This window comes from Malania oleifera, chromosome 8 (assembly GCF_029873635.1).
Source record: "Malania oleifera isolate guangnan ecotype guangnan chromosome 8, ASM2987363v1, whole genome shotgun sequence".
Lineage (NCBI taxonomy): Eukaryota > Viridiplantae > Streptophyta > Magnoliopsida > Santalales > Ximeniaceae > Malania > Malania oleifera.
In genome coordinates this window covers 89,361,098-89,377,316 of record NC_080424.1, presented here as the reverse complement: position 1 = coordinate 89,377,316, position 16,219 = coordinate 89,361,098, and the positions used below count along the sequence as shown (strand labels likewise).

The 16,219-nt window shown below is 37.7% G+C and overlaps 1 protein-coding gene across 3 annotated transcripts in view; it reads right to left on the bottom strand.

Moving 5' to 3' along the window:
• LOC131161701 (uroporphyrinogen-III synthase, chloroplastic) overlaps positions 1-14,097 on the bottom strand; it is a 37,710-nt gene extending 23,613 nt beyond the window's left edge. For 2 of the 3 annotated variants that reach the window (XM_058117648.1, XM_058117647.1), the window contains exons 1-4: positions 13,833-14,097; positions 12,115-12,202; positions 11,298-11,364; positions 4,819-4,937 (exon numbers count right to left, since the gene is read on the bottom strand). In XM_058117648.1, coding sequence (XP_057973631.1) covers positions 4,819-4,937; positions 11,298-11,364; positions 12,115-12,202; positions 13,833-14,033 — 475 coding nt within the window. In that variant the 5' untranslated portion in view covers positions 14,034-14,097. The remainder of the gene's footprint in view (positions 1-4,818; positions 4,938-11,297; positions 11,365-12,114; positions 12,203-13,832) is intronic. The other variant, XM_058117649.1, reaches the window with a different exon arrangement.
• Positions 14,098-16,219: the final 2,122 nt, after the last annotated feature.

The following is a 16,219-nucleotide window of genomic DNA, read 5'->3' as shown; positions in this document are numbered from 1 at the left end:
CGCCTTGATCTTGAAGTTCTCTTCACCTCGATCTCCATTACAACACTTTTGTAAAATCATGTTACAAACATGAGAAGATGTTAAAGAAAGCCAACCACCTTCCTCATCAAGCAGAAAGATGGCTTTACACTTCACAATTGAAGGCAAGCTGATCGATGAATTCGTCCTATGCTACCATCTTTGCAACAACAAAGAGTTAGCAGCCGTTGAAGACAATTCCTAGAGATTGAACCCAAGTGAGTCCCTCGTAATGTTTTGGTCCCCCCTCCCCACCCCAGCGGAAGTAAGGTATCTCCAAATATGAATACATGTTTGTAAAAATAAAGTAGCTTTTTAAAAATAAAAAAAAAATTCTCTTAATTAAAAATACCATTACCTGGCAATCAAGCACCAATGGAAAATCATATTCCAGCATAACAGCATAAGAAGCCCACAAAAATGATGATCAATTTTACAAATCAATGATTCAAAATACTCAAAAAAAAAAAAAGAACGTATACGAATAGAAAAGAATAACCCATTCACAAATAAAGTAAGCAAATTGTCAAAAATATTCGGAAGGTAATGCAAAAAAATCATATGATGATCTTCAACATAATAGAAGAATCATATAGAATGAATGATTGTGAGTTAATATTGAAAATAGTACAAGGATTATTTATTTGACTTGCCAATCCCAACAATTGGAATTTGAATTTTGGAAAGAACTTGACATGCAGTTTAAACCTTCCCCATCCTCTGGGTTAGAATTGATATCAACCTGCCGTAGATAAGTTGAAATCCCAACATTGAGTTCAAATATCATAGCCCACCTGAACATTCAATATGTAAAAAGTTCAGCAAAGGGATACTACCAATCCATTGCCAAGCTCTTCAATAATAGGAATTTGAATTTCTGAAAAAATTTCATTTGCAGTTTAAAACCTCCCTAATCCTCTAGGTTTGTTGACATCCACCCGCCATAGATAAGTTAACATCCCAACCTTGAATTCTGCTAAAGCTTGATATACATTGTTGGCCCACAACCTAATAGCTTAAGCTCTTAGGTAAAGTGGTAATCTAACATGATATCAAAACCAGCTACCAAGGGATCCTAGGTTCTAGTTTGTTGATTGTGTTTATTATCTAGCGTTTAAAAAACTATTGCATTCCCTGTAATGGGTTATTAATTGTGTGTTTATCACTCCACATGCTACCAAGCTGCACGTGCAAAGGAGTGTTAAAATTTGATATACATTGTTAGACCACAACCTAATAAACTAAGCTTTTAGGTAAAGTAGTAATCAAACAAATTCAATTATTAGCACTCAGCCGAACATTCAATATAAGTAAAAATCCTAGCAAGGGATACAATCAATCCACTACCAGGCTCTTCAAGAAAGGTAATAGCATGGATAAGGCAACAATGAAGCATAAACAAAAAGTAAAAATTCTTCCAAAGGTGTTAAAGCTTGATATACATTGTTAGCCCACAACCTAACAGTTTAAGCGTTTAAGGAAAGTGTAATCAAACATGGTATTTGTTAAGCAACCACTTTAGCTCATTATACATCATTCAATTGACCAAACCATGCTCTAGGAGACTACTTCTGACCGCGAAAGGATTTCTCAAGCCAACAAACTAATTGTGACCCCTCTCAAGCAACAAACCCAGGAGATTGCTCCATGTAAACCTTCTCATGAAGATCACCATCTATGAAGGCATTCTTCACATCTAACTAATGTTGAGGCCAATAACACATGGTGACTAAGGAGATGATCTGGTAACTAAGGAGAATGTGTCTAAATAATATAAACCGTACACCTTGGTGTATCCCTTAGCAACAAAATGCCCTTCAAACGAGGCAAAACAATCTAGATTGACTTTCAAGAAAAACACCCAGCTACCATCCACAGACTAATCAAAAGGATGAGGTACGCATCATTACCCTATGCAGTACACATCTCTTCAGCCATATGGTCCACCTAAAATGTGATAGGGCTTCAAGAATAGATTTTGGATGAGCGCAAACAAAGACATAGTGCTAACAAAATACTAATATGAGCACGAAAAGAAATTATAACAAAAAAATTAGAAATTAGATGTTGGGAACAAGTGTGTTTACCTTTCCAAATAGCAATAGGAATTTCGGCATCTTGGGAAAAAGGATCATCCAACGAGACAACTAGAGGCATAGGAGTAGACGCTGGAAGAGGCGCTCCTCCCATGAGTTACCATGTGTACACTTGCAAATTACGATGATCTAAATGGCGAGGACTCGAACTAGATGAAGATGCAAGAGGATTGAGCAAAGATCTAAAAGGCTAGGCAAAAGAAGGGACTCATCAAGGTCAACAAAATCAGAATAGTATGGTGTAGACTTAAAGAAGTGGCAATAGACAAAGAATCAATGCAAAGTAGGGCTATAACATCAATATCCCTTTTCAGTACTCAGAAAAATACATTTGACAGCACAAGGATCAAACTAATCCATTCCTAGACTTAACAGACAAAGGACACAACCAAATATACAAGGACTAAAAGAGGGCAAACGAACCATTGGGGAAATAATTGAATATGGGAATTACAATCAAGAACAGAGGAGGCCATTTTATTCACAAGAAAGCAAATTTGCAGCAAGGCATCACTCCAAAAAACATTGGATATATTTCATTAGATAGATTAGTGTACGAGTGACTTCTATTTTTCCAGCTATGCAACTCCATCCTATTTTTGAGTGTGGGCAAGCACAAGATGACAGACGGATCATACCAAAGTTAGTCATATAGGCAATGAATTGGGTACTGCAATACTCACTACCATCACTAAAAAGCATCCTAACTTGCATATCAAATTTGAGTCCCTAGTTGAGAATAGAAAGCACAAAAGATATTAAAATCAAAAAGATCTTTCATTAAATATGCCAAGTCATCCTAGAGTAGTGACTAACAAATGCAACAAAGTATCAGAACACTAATTTTGACGTGACATGACATGGACCCCCGGGCTAACAGCCTGTTTATAGACAGGAAGCAAAGGGAACATGAATATGCTTCCCCAATTGACAAGACCCACACTCAAGATTAGACACAAAGCTCAAAGTAGGAACTAACTGTTTTAACTTCTTCAATAAAGGGTGACCAAGGCAACAATGGATTTAAAGGGGCAGAGCAGCAGCATTTTTTCTGCCCTCTGTATTTTAAAGGGGCATAGCAGCAGCATTGCAGGCAATAGGAGGAGAGAGCAACTCGAAGTAGTAAAGTCTACCAACCAAAGAAAGAGTACTACAGAACATTTTAGTGACTTTGTAATCTTAACAACATGAGATTGAAGGAGGATTTAAGAATGTACGGAACATATGTGGCAAGAGTAGGATTTAATATTCCTATCCCTTTACCTGTAGGGTTGGACCCATCAGCAAGGGTAAAACTCAAGGTAGAATTTTAAAATACAGAGGGCAGAAAAGAGGTTGGTTACACCATATGGTCAGTGACAGCAAAATCAAAACCCAAGGACTAGTGGGGATTCCAGATGAGATGCAGGCTGTAAGATTACGTTTCTAAGCAAGATGTGCAATGTGATGAGATGCTTGTTAAGATGCTTGACACTGCAAGAACCTTGAACACTCTCCTCCGAGACAATTAAAGTACAACATTCACCTACGGCCAAACAAGTGCTTGTGAAGGAAACATACATTTCAAATTTGGGGACAACATCCCAGCAAACACAACCTCGATATGGCAGCCAATAAAAAATGCACAGCAAACAACATACTTTTGGGATTCATGGACCCCATCCTAACACACAACCTTCAACAACCTGAGAAAACCACAAAAACGCAACAAACAAGATAAAACTGAATGAATCACAAACACTGCATATACCACTGTTTCAGGCCCCAATGAACTCAATAAACATTGGCAAACAGCTTCGGGCAGTATCAAACAATCATTCCTGGAGTGTCGCCCATGGGAAACTAAAAAGGTGAGATCTTTGGACAAAAAATCATCACCAAAAACTCAATAATATGCTCACAGAGGGCTTCAAACAATGCAGGAGCAACTCAAGGCAAAAACATGCTTGTAAGAGGCCTCAAACGCCGATGCCTGGGGCCAACCTGCCAGCCTTCAACCAGCATGTGAGGGCACATGGCATCAGCTCCGGTAATTGTATCCCAGTGGTGATCAAATCAGCAATGTGGTGGCTATGGTGTTGGTCTTGTAAAATCTAAAGGGGTTTTTGAGTTCATAGTGTCATTCGGGGAGTTTCCAGCAACTGCGGCCTACAGTGTCGCAGGCGATTCTCCTATAACGGTAGACATGCAGCAGATTTAGGTTTGAGGCTTCCTTTTGACAGTGTTAAAGCTCGTTAGCCTACATCCTGACAGCTTAAGCTTTTAGATAAAGTGATAATGTAACACAAAGTGAGAGCAAAAATCTACACACACACACACACACACACACACATAAATACATACTTATAATATATGATATATCACAATCAAAAAACCCAGCATTAAAGTAACTTCAGAGCAGAGCAGCAAAGCTTGTACCGTAATGCAGACCAGTGCCATGCATGCAAGATAATCAGCACATGAATCTATAGTTTATCGTATGATATCTTGTCCTAGAACTTGGCAGAGGGTGGTGGAATAAAAAATTTTATGATCCTTCTAAAAACAAATGTTTGTATAATTCTATTTTTCTTTTCCTTCAGCCTTCCCAACAAACACAAATAATGTAAAATCACATGCATGCCTCTGCGTGGACATGCAGCCATGCATACCCTGATACCTTAGGGAAAAAAGTAAAAGGGGGATAGAATCGATAGATGCATACCTTTGGAGGGTTCAAAGGCAACTTTAAGAGATTGCTTTGATGAATGCACAGCTTCCTCAAATACACTTGCCGTACCAGTTCCCACAACACCAACATTAACATTTGGGCTTCCAGCAGCCCTAAGGATCAATATATAGGAGAACATCAATTTATTTAAACCAACACCACAATTCAAATGGGAACAATGCAAACAACAATAATATTTTTAATTTCTATCTTTTTTAGACACCATTTTTATTAATCAAAACTTCTGCTGCATCCAGCTTCTTCCAGAATGATTCCTTGCAGAGCATACGTGATCAAGTATTGAAGACATAACTTCTCAAACTGAAAATAAATTCAACCCAGTGATAATAATACATTGAAAGTGAACCATAAACAACTATTTAATAATGAGAATTACTAATATCTATAGATAAATACACATGAAAAGTCTGATGAAAGCATAGAATTGCAAGAGAACATTAATACTTGATCAACAAAATACTTTGGCATTAGAGTACTAATGGAAGCCTTTAGAAAAAGTCATTTCCCAAATTGCATTCTTGTCCTTTCCATCGTCAAATATAAATGGTAAGTTTTGGGAGGATTTCTAGGCAAGGAACAACCTCTTTTTTTTTTTTTTTTTTTCATTTTGCTTTTCCTTTCTCATTTTTGCTTTATCATAGTTTATGCTTCATAATGCAACTATTTCCTCTTTCTTGATTCTTGATAGTTGATAGGGATTTGTTTCTTAATGATACGAATGCACAGGAATGCTCTTTGTTAATCTGTTGAACCCTTTTCACCCTTCTCTAAGAGGAAACTCCAGGATCTGGACCTTAGAAGGTATGAGGGTATTTTCTTCAAATTCCTTTTTTATTTACACTTAATTGGTTTCTTTACTTCCCTCTTGTTTGTTTAACAATCCTTAATACAATTAACACCAAGAATATAATACAGCTTATGATGAGACTTTATCTCCTTATAAATGCATGATGTGCATTAGTAGTGATGAGCTGCATTCACATCTACTTGTTGGCAAGCATCCAATGGCTTATCAGAGGGTTTTTTGTTCACTTCTTTCAGGGGCTTTGTGAAGCGCAAATACACTACCAAATTGTGATTTTTCACACTCCATACTGTTTTGGGTACATCGTTGGAGAGGGACACTCATGTTTCCGGTGGTTGCTCTATGTGATAATGCCTCTATATTTGCTCTAATTCAGAATTGCTTTAATTGGATTTGTTTTTCGGACTTTCAACAGGATTGGATAGCTTTGTTGACTTGAGCTTCTTGATGTATTTTTGGATTTTCTTCCCTTTATTTTCACTCTTTTTTCCACCTTAGGAGTATGTCTTATAGTCTTTGTTTCTAATCTTGCTGATTATGTCCTCTTAATATACTTTCTTTTTCCATTAGAAAGAATAATATTTTGTAGCAAACAAGTAAGTTTGTTCATAGTGATTAGTGAATCAGAAAAAAAAACATATCTTTAGATCTTAATTTTATGGTTTGTCCTTTTGCCAAATTATTCTGTTCGGGAAGTGACTAGAATTTAACCAGCACAATAAGGACATCTTGAATCCAAGCAACTTCGATGTTGGATCAGATTTAAGTCTCACACAAGGAGGGCCTATGCATGAGCAGATATTGGTATTCTTTGGAAATTTGTAATTATCCAGTCAAGAGTTCATGAACTTAGGGGAAAAAGCAAATAAGAGATTAATGCACCTAGAGAAATATAAGATTCCAACAACTATGAATCAAATAAATTTACAAGTAAAAATTTGTATTAAAAGGGTAGAAAACCAAGGATTTGTTAAGTTTTGGAAAACCATTTTCATTTTTTTTCCAGCAGAGAGGCCTCGCAAATGGACCACGACCTTTTCTTCTCTTGCAAAACCCTTTTTGTTCTTTCACATTGTATTGTGCCATGGAATTGTTAGAAAATGTCAACAAATTATCGCAAGCGTTGGATTCAGATGAAAGACCTCCAATATGAGGTCAGACAAAGTGGGGGAGAAGCTGTATTTGTTTGTGCTCGAATACAATCTGAATTGCAACAAGTGGGTGAAGTTTCCATCAGATGCCGCAAAATGGTTTTCTAATGGGCTGTCTATTCTCAGTCGGTTGGGATGAGGATTTTGTACTGTGCAATTGGGTAGCATACAATATTTGTTGATGATTTGACTAACAAAGGTGGGGGAATTTCTGGAATTAAGGTTGGGGTTGAATGGGAAGAGGTAGTCGATTTTTGCTGTTGATTGGTCTAAAGATGTTGGGCGACAAAGTTTCAAAAATAAATTCTATGAGGATTTTTTTCCCCAACGGAAACACCTTGCAACGGTTTTCTCTCTCGTGCAAAGTCCTCTCATCGCAAATCTATCTTTCATTTGATATCATGATGCTAGTAAGATTTGATGGTGGGAATTCATTCAATCCAGATAAAAAGGAAGTGCTTCAATCTGAGATAGGATACAATAGAGAATGTTGGAGCTTTGTTAGTTCTTGAGAAGAATTGCAAGCGTAATCGGACGGTACAACTCTCTTTAGCTGCAGCTTCATGGTTTTCCCAAGGATTTCATCTCTTGTTGGTAAATTGAGTAAAGGCTATTGAAGATTCCAAGTGGGCTATCTCAATTATTGAATGGCGATTCATGCAATTAGGGCAAGGAAATTCATGGAAATAAGGCATGGATGGAGGGGTAAAGATATACTAGTTTTGTTCCTTAGGGGCTAAAAGGGTGTTGGTGGCATCGATTTGGGGATGTTGATGCTTTCATTGCTTCGAAGAGCTCTTGTCGATTAGGCTCTAATGGAGCAAATAGCAAAAAAATTGACGAAAATTGCTCATGGAGTCAAATCATTTATGGAAGCGTAGGTGATGGTGGAGGTCAATTGATTTCTAAGAGTGTGCACAGTGCAGGAGGTGGTATGTGCTCATGGGGACAAAACACAAGAGGAGTTCATTCAGTTAGCACGAACAATCGGGGCAACATTTATGGCTGAGCAGTTAAGATCAGAGGCAACTAGGGTTTCTCGCATGGATGAAGGGATAACAAAGATTGAGTGGACTGGGACTAGCTTATTGTCAATCAATATAGACTTGGGTCGGCTGTTTGAAAATAACAAATCTTTTAAACCCTTTGGTTGGCTTGTTGGCTAAGGAGACTTAAGAGCAGTCATATGACTTAAAACTAGGCTTGGGTAGTAAGAAAGTCTCTATAGGTTATGTGCAAATGGGCCAATTAAATGGGTAAGGCCCAAAAGCCTCTACAAATCCCTAACCATAAAGAAGACCTTCTACCCAAGAAATGTGAGGTTATGAGAGTTCATTGTCCTTCAGAGCAAAAGCAAGATGAAATGTGCTCATCTTCAAATGAGGTACAAGGTGCTCCAATGAGCCTAAGTTGTGGTCCTCTTCGAATAGCATCCTTGACAATCATGAGGGGAATGCTCCAATGATAGTAAAGATCAAGCGCTGGAAGTAGGAAGGCATGATGCTTCTGCTCGACAGGAGAAGAATGATAATAAGGGGAGTTTCAAGGATGAAAGGGAGGGTTCTATTTCTAAGAATCTTAATTCTTGTGAGTTTGAAAACCAAGATTTCAATTTTAATTCAATTGGAAATCTAGTTGGTAAGGGAGTCAATTCGCCATAAGGAAGTTCAAATGGGTTTTGGAAAGAAGAAACTTAATGAAGATAAGCAAGATTTGTCCAGTGAGAAAATGCATAAAATAATCGAGAGGGATTCCAAAGGCTTTCTAAGTAAAGTGCAAGAGACAATCATTGAAAAAAGCAAATTAAGTGTAATAAGAGATGAGGAGATGTTTTGGATGAGGATAGGCAGGACGTAGTGATTTTGAATGTGAAGAAGGTCTACTTTTGGATCATATTCAGGATTAGTGTGGATTTCCCTACAATTTTTCTACTTATCACCTCGGGGATTTATCTTATGTGTCGCCTCCTCCTTTAGAAGGCTTAGAGGGAATTAATATGTTTGGAGATGATGCCCCGAAAGATGAACAAAAGGTTAAGGATGGAATAATGCCACTCTGGTTCAAGAAATTTCTACGAAGGACATTGAAACTTGGAATTTGTTGGATGATTTGGGCCTTATATTGTCTTATCAAGAAAGAAATGAAGTTAGGCTTGATGGTGGCAAATATAAGGTGAAGAAGGGTCAAAGGAACTAGCTAATTTGGAGTGTTCGGTGAACTATGATGGGCAGGGATTAAAGAGGGGATTTCTTGGCTAATCACAGCAGATTTAATTTTGTTTTTCTTTTATTTTTTAATTTTCCTTCTTGAGTTTTTACTTTTGTTTTTTTATTTTCTTTTTGAGGATTTAGTATCCTCACTATGATATTTTTAATCTTCTTTTTGATGATTTAGTATCCTCGCTATGATTGTACATTCTCTTTCCAAATATATCATGTTTTATTATCCAAAAATAAAATAAAAAAATTTGTGAGGTGGCTAGGGATCTCCATCAAGAAGGCCGGTAGAATAGTCCAAGGTCTGCAGCGAGATTAACAATTGTGGAGTCAGGTCATAGCAGTGGTGAATAATGTTGAAGGTGAAGGATGTAAAAGCGCTGATTTGCCTTCAAGCCATTGTGTTGTTGCAGGGAAAGGAGAGATCTGCTCTCGATGTGGAGGTGAGATGCAATTGATGGAATTTGCTTCAAAAGCAACTCCTATAGTCAAGACGGCTAGGGTTTCAGCTGGAGTTGCATAGGTGGTATAGGCAGCTAGGTTTCTCTTGGGGACACCGAGACATTGCAAACTAGATCAGGGAGCTTACAGGTTGTTTTATACGTGGGTCAATTACTTGATAAAAGAAGAGACCCTTTATTATCAAAGATGAGCCAGCCCTTTGAACGGGCCTATTGCATTAAAGAGACAGCTTTGAATGGTTTTTTTCTCTTTTATTTTTTTTTTTCTGTGGGGGGGGGGGGGGGGGGGGGGGGGAGAGAAGAGCTCTTCCTCTTATATGATGGGCCACTCTAATGACCAGGCATATTCTAAATGCTGTTTTCAAAGCCCAGGAACCCAGAGCTAGAGTTAATGGGTCTTCTCAAAATTTATTAAGGGTCATGGGTTCTATTTCAGGGGAAGTTTATATTAAAGGTGAGGACAATTGGGGTGTTGTATTGACTATTGAGAAGGGAGAATTTACCGAAGTCAAGGGAGGGGATTAATAAGGTGGAGCAGGAAATTCAATCAGCTAGAGAACAAATTGAGGAGTCTTAACAACATTTTGTGTCAAGAGGAATGTATTTCTTAGAATTTACAAAACGGAAATGAATGTAAGATGGCTGTGATCAGAAAGGTGTACAAGCGCTGTTCTGCAAGGAAGGAGGAGAAAGATAAGAAAAAATTTTCTTGTAAACAAGTTTATAAAACCAAACTCACAGGGAGGAAAATTTTTTAAAATAGATGATGCTGGGAATTTTTATGTAGGGGAATCTCAAAATTTATGGACGAAGTGGGAATCAAATTCAGAGGGAGAAAAAACAGGAGGGTATCTTAAAAAAATTTTAAAAAAAATAGTGAATATGGTAGGGATTCCACTTGTCATAGTGGTTTATTGTTGAATGAGATTCATGAAAAATCTGCATAATGGGTCTGACCCTTCAGATGTGTTGGGGGATATTTCTAATGCAACCCCTTCTCCGCTTGAAGGTTTAGAGGTTGTTACACTCCTTGAGGAGAGGGGTTTGGGTGAGAGTTTTTTTAATTTTTTTTATAGAAATTTGGGTGAGAATTTGGTTGTGAGTAATCAGTGAAAGGATGAAATACTACCTATTCTTGTGGACAAGATTAGTGAGCAGGATGTCTCTGCGAGTAATCAGCATAAGGATGGGATATTACTACTCCTATGGAGACGATGAGTGGAGCAGGATGTTGCTGTTCAAAAGCTTTTGGATAGAATGGGATTGTGGATGGCTAATCATGGAGGGAATGAAGTTTGATTGGGTGAAGCTAAAAGTAAATCAAATAAAGGTCAACGGAAAGTAGCAAGGCTCCAAAGCTCTGTCAGTTATGAAAGGAAGGGTTTAAATAGAGGTTTCTCTTAATTAGGGCTTCTTTTATTTTTTATTTGTTTTTATTTCATTTTTTTAGGTTTTTTTTATTTCTATTTTTTGTTCTTTTTAGCTTTGAGGATCTCTTGTCCTCCCCTAGCTTGTAGCTTTCTCTATTCTCTTTCTTAATATATTTCCTTCGCTATCAAAAAAAGGATTCTTCACAAGTAGAAAAGATGCACTATAGAAAATTTACAACTTAATACAAATCCTAAAAGAAGTAGAATGCATATCAATGAAGTAAATGCATGTCAGTCAGAAAATAATGTGATTTTTATTCATTTAAGCATGCAAATTGATGAGGAGCAAACACAAGAAGAACTCATCACATAAATCTTTCTATCAAAATTGCATGATGAATTCAACACCTAAAAATTGGGAATGTGTTCTAAGATAGTTTAATCCTTACTTCCAAGCATCAAGAAAGACCAACCCCGCTTCTGGAGAAGTTATCACAATCCAGTCAAATGCAGAATCTGCCACCACAAAGGAAATAAGAACAATTAGCAGGATAAGAACTATGCCAATGCATTATGCAACTCAAAACTCCAGAACTATGTCGATGCAATATGTGACTCAACAAATAGAATCACTAAATAGTGAACCATGAGTCCATGACAAACAATACCAAGTATGGACCAATAATCTTGAATGTCATAACAATCACTATGTAACCTTACACAAGAAACACTGAATCTCTGGATCATGCATAAAAAATAAATTAGTTGAAGCAACTTTACTTGTTTATAGGACAAACACAAGAAATGTAGCATACATATTATCAGTTCAAGGACCACTTACATATTGCTGCAGTGGAAAGATCATGATTTGATGCATCACTTTTCGGCCAATTGCAATTACAAAGTGTTTATCATGATTTGATTATTTCTGATATTAACTTGAATAATTTCAATCAATTTGATGGTAGATAGAAATATGCTATGCCTGCTCAACTGACTATAACCATAGCTAGCGTTACTTATGTGTTTTACTTGTTTTTCACAGGCTCTCTGTGTATGTGGTGTTTCTCTTTTTCTCTTTTACTTTTTCCCCCCTCTTGGGGTATGCTCAATTCTCAAACTCAGCCCAAACAATGGTCTGAAGCTGTCATACAAAAACCTTCAAAACAAGTAGTTAATTACACACACACACACACACACACACATATATATATATATATTCTACACCATTGTCAACATATGGGCACAATGATTCCGAGAACTTACCATTTAATACATAATAAAGTCTATCCAAATCAGGTCCCTGAGTATGCTGGATGAGGGGAAGCTCCAAACAGTTAATACCATGTTTGGCCTGTGTTCAACAAATAATGCAAGATATTTAATTCAAAACTCCAAACTATGTTTGAGTTGTCAGCTGATCCTACAAAGATATGTAACTAATTATTTATGGGAAAAAATTGCTAGCTACTTCCATGTAACATACTATATCCACAATGACTGTCATTAATTGGACTATTGGAGGGCCTAATCTTCTCTTTGAAGATGCTAAAAAGAGGGGTTTCAAAGCCATAAAAGGCAGCAGAGAAAATGACCTTCACTATGGCAATTAAGTTATCATGAGAAATCAATAAGAAAACAGAAATGATGGCAACGATCTGTTTGTCTCTATTCTGCTCATTAATATTTTCAGACATTCCAATTCATGTTTCTGGGATGTCTTAATGTCTTATCACCATTTTCTACCATATTTCTCACAGTAACTCAAGTATGTAGTTTTTCTTGGCATCATGCCAACTTGGGTTCTACTAGTTTTCTAATATATTGAAGTATGAGAAGAAATTTTAAAATAATAAGAAAAGGAAAGGAAAAAGGCAGTCAGAAAGGAGAAGGCTTCTAAAATAGAATCAAGTATCAACAAATACTTCTAGACCAGCGAACTCAAAACTCTTGAGTTAAACTAGTTCTTCAGGTTTCAAATGTGGTTAAAGGATTTTCTATTTGGTTAGACTAAATATTATCCAAAGCTTGAATTGGCCAAGGAAAATGAAATTTAATAGCAAAAATACTTTACAGCAAGGATCAAAGAAACAAGTAAACTAAAGGCCGAAAAATTTAACTATTTTACACTTAAACAGCACCATAGAACAGTGTTTATAATATCAAGAGATTTGAACTACCTTCCCAAATGACCTCTCCACAATGATAAGGAGCATAAACTTCATTGTTTATTTTCTGAACTATCTTTGAATTTATAGGTCATCCTGGATGTTCATGCTACCCAATTTATTAACTCAGGAAGACTATAAATCTAGCACAAAGGTGGCCCTTATTCTCAACTTCGGTAATCTCTAACCATGTTATCTACATTCACCTGTTTTGCTCCATTTACACTATAACTTCTCGATGGCAGTCTTTAAAAAACATTTAAAACAATATTTTTGGACTACAAAAAATCTAATAGATATGTTGCCGGGCAGTGGTCCTGTAACATTGGGAGGGCATCGTCTGGTGAAATTCGAGCACAAGAGCACGGAGCGTGGCCAGTCCAAGCGAAAACGCCTATCAAGTCACTCCTACGAGACTCCGCCTGGCAGAACCAGCAGCAAATAATGCCGTCAAATGGATCTTTATAATTTTAGAAAAATATCGTGAATGCCATTTTCGTTACTGCATTTATCCAAATACCTAGGGTGACAAGCTAAACCTCGAATCATCTCAAAGGCATAAAGACAACAAGAACGAGTCCAGGAGACAAACAAAGAAACTAACTGGGAAAAAAAATAGAGAGTCAATGGCTCGCATCCAGAACCATAAAAAGCAAAAAACGAAAAGTCGATGCAATCCTAAATACCCAAAATGAAGCAACAAAATTCTAAAACTACAGAATCAAAGAAGCAAAAACTCCTCGAAATAATTAAAATTGACAAAAAAAAAAAGAGGCCAAAGGTAATGAAAAACAGAAGGAAACATAAAAAGATCACCAGGGCGTTGATGAGCTTCCCGTTCTTGCCATGCTCTCTGGTGACGACGACTTTAGGTGAAGCGTACGGAAACGACGATGAAGAAGAACCTCGGACTCCGAAGGAAGGCAGTCTGATTCGCTTGCGAAGCTTCGAGGAAGCGGCGGCAGCAGACGCAGACGGCGGAGGAGAGAGAGAGGAGGAGAGAGAGAGCTGGGCCATCTGGAAGAGGAGGAGACGTGTTGAGCAGAGAACGTTCAAGAGGCCAGCTGTTGCCAAATGAACCACGCCTCGCTCTTTCCCTTCAGGAATATTATATTTGCATTTGCAACCCCACATTATTTTATTATTCACATAACTACACCAAAATCCAAAATATCTTATTTTACCAGAAATAGAATAAGGGCAGGCATGTTTAAATATTACCGCCCATATATGGTCACGGAAAGGTGGGACCCAATCGAATAGGAACATGACAGCACAACACTTGCTGTTGCGGTGAGAAATCCGACATGGGCAATCATGTGGCACTCCTTTCGAGCTGAGATCTGGTGAATGGTAAGAGCACAATCGCGCCTCATTGGATCCTCGTAATCAACAGTGGACGGTCAAGATTAAAAGAGAACTGACTTCCTAGAAGTAGATAATATTTTTCTTGTAGGGCCCAGCAATCCAATTACACACTCCCTTGCAACATGTTAATGTCTAAAAATGGCAATCACATCAAAAAATGTGTAGTGTTTTGTTTAAGGAGATTTTTAGGAAAATATTATATAAAAAAATAATAAAAACACATATATAGGGGAAATGAGAAAAAATTACATAATTGTACCAAACCGACTTTTTAAAAATTGATTCGGGCTTAAAAAATAAAAACAAAAAAATGCTGCTGTCGAGTCTCGTCATTGTTAAAAAAAAAAAAAATTGACTTGTCAGACTCATTTAAGAGGAGAGAGGGGAGGGGGATTTTTGTTTAGAGGGTCGGAAATCAGGGGGTGGGGAATTGGGTCTGTCAGCGCAGGCGGAGAAACAGAGAGGGGAGAGAGAAGAGAGAAGAGGGGGGGTTCTGACAGCATTAAGGGGATGGGATGGGAGAGACAAGGCAGGGTGGGTGTCTGGTCTGCATGCATGGTCGTGCCATGCACGTTGCCAAATTAATTTTTCTTAAAAAAAAAAAATTGAGCAAAGGTAAAAAAAAAAAATTTTTTTTGGAAAGTCGATTTGGTATTAAAATGACTAAAAAAATCAAAATTGACTTTCCAAAGATCGGTTTGGTTACCCTTATATATTCGTTCATCATCTCTCGGCCATCACTCAAACTTTCTCTTCTTTCGTTTATTTCTTGATCCTCCAACCTCCTTCACCACCTCTTGCAGATAATTTTTTTTTTTAGAAGTCATAATGACGTCAAATTCGTCGGCTAACAAAGTGACAATCTTATTATACATTGACAATGAGATTATTCATGGATCGACCAGTATTGAGTATAGCACTGGGCCAACGAAAGTGATTCGAGTTCGAAGGAGGATGAAGTTAGAAAGTTTGAAATGCAAAATATATGAAGGTTTAGATATTGATCCAAATGAGTACATGTTAGAACTGACATTGACATATCTGCAACGAAGGGGTGGTGGAAATTTTGTGTACATTAACGTCCCAATAAAAATTGATGCAAATGTTCTAATTGCGTTGGACTTGCAAAGTTCTTGTCCGGACATATATGTAGTTGAGATTTTTGTTAAACTTATTCCTCGTAGCAGCAGTATGGGCGAAGCCCCAAGTTTGCAAGGTGAAGCATCCATCCATTCTCAACCATATACTGAATATGATACCGGTGAGAAAAGCAGACTAGTTGATAATCTTTCACATGTGGCTGCAATATTAGATTTGAATGATGTCCCCGGTACATCATTTCAGCCGGAATTCTTGTCAACCGAGATTCGAGGTGAGCAGTCTACTTTGTAAGAATTCAATGTGGGAAGCAATTATCATCACGAACCACAACCATCAACAGAGTATAGGCATGGCCGAAGTTCAACTAGAGTTATCCCCATACCAGACTTCCAAACGGTTCCATCTATTGTCATGAATGAGAGGGGGGCATACACGGTCCAGCCAATGCAATCGAATATGGACTGTGACCGTGAATTAGAGGAAGAAAAGGATTTCGAAGAGGCAGACCAAGGGGAAAATGAAGTCAGTGCACAAACTGCATATGAGGTTCACCATGAAGAAGTTGTCGTGCCTCCTCAGAGCACACCTGTCGGTCACAGGAGGGTACGCGATGTGCCGCCGTTAGCATACATGGTCGATGTCGAAGCTGGTCATATCAGAACTGAAGTTGAAAGTTCACTCAAGGGCAGACGATGGGATGGTGTCTCAGAATTTGGGTAAGGTATGATTTTTGA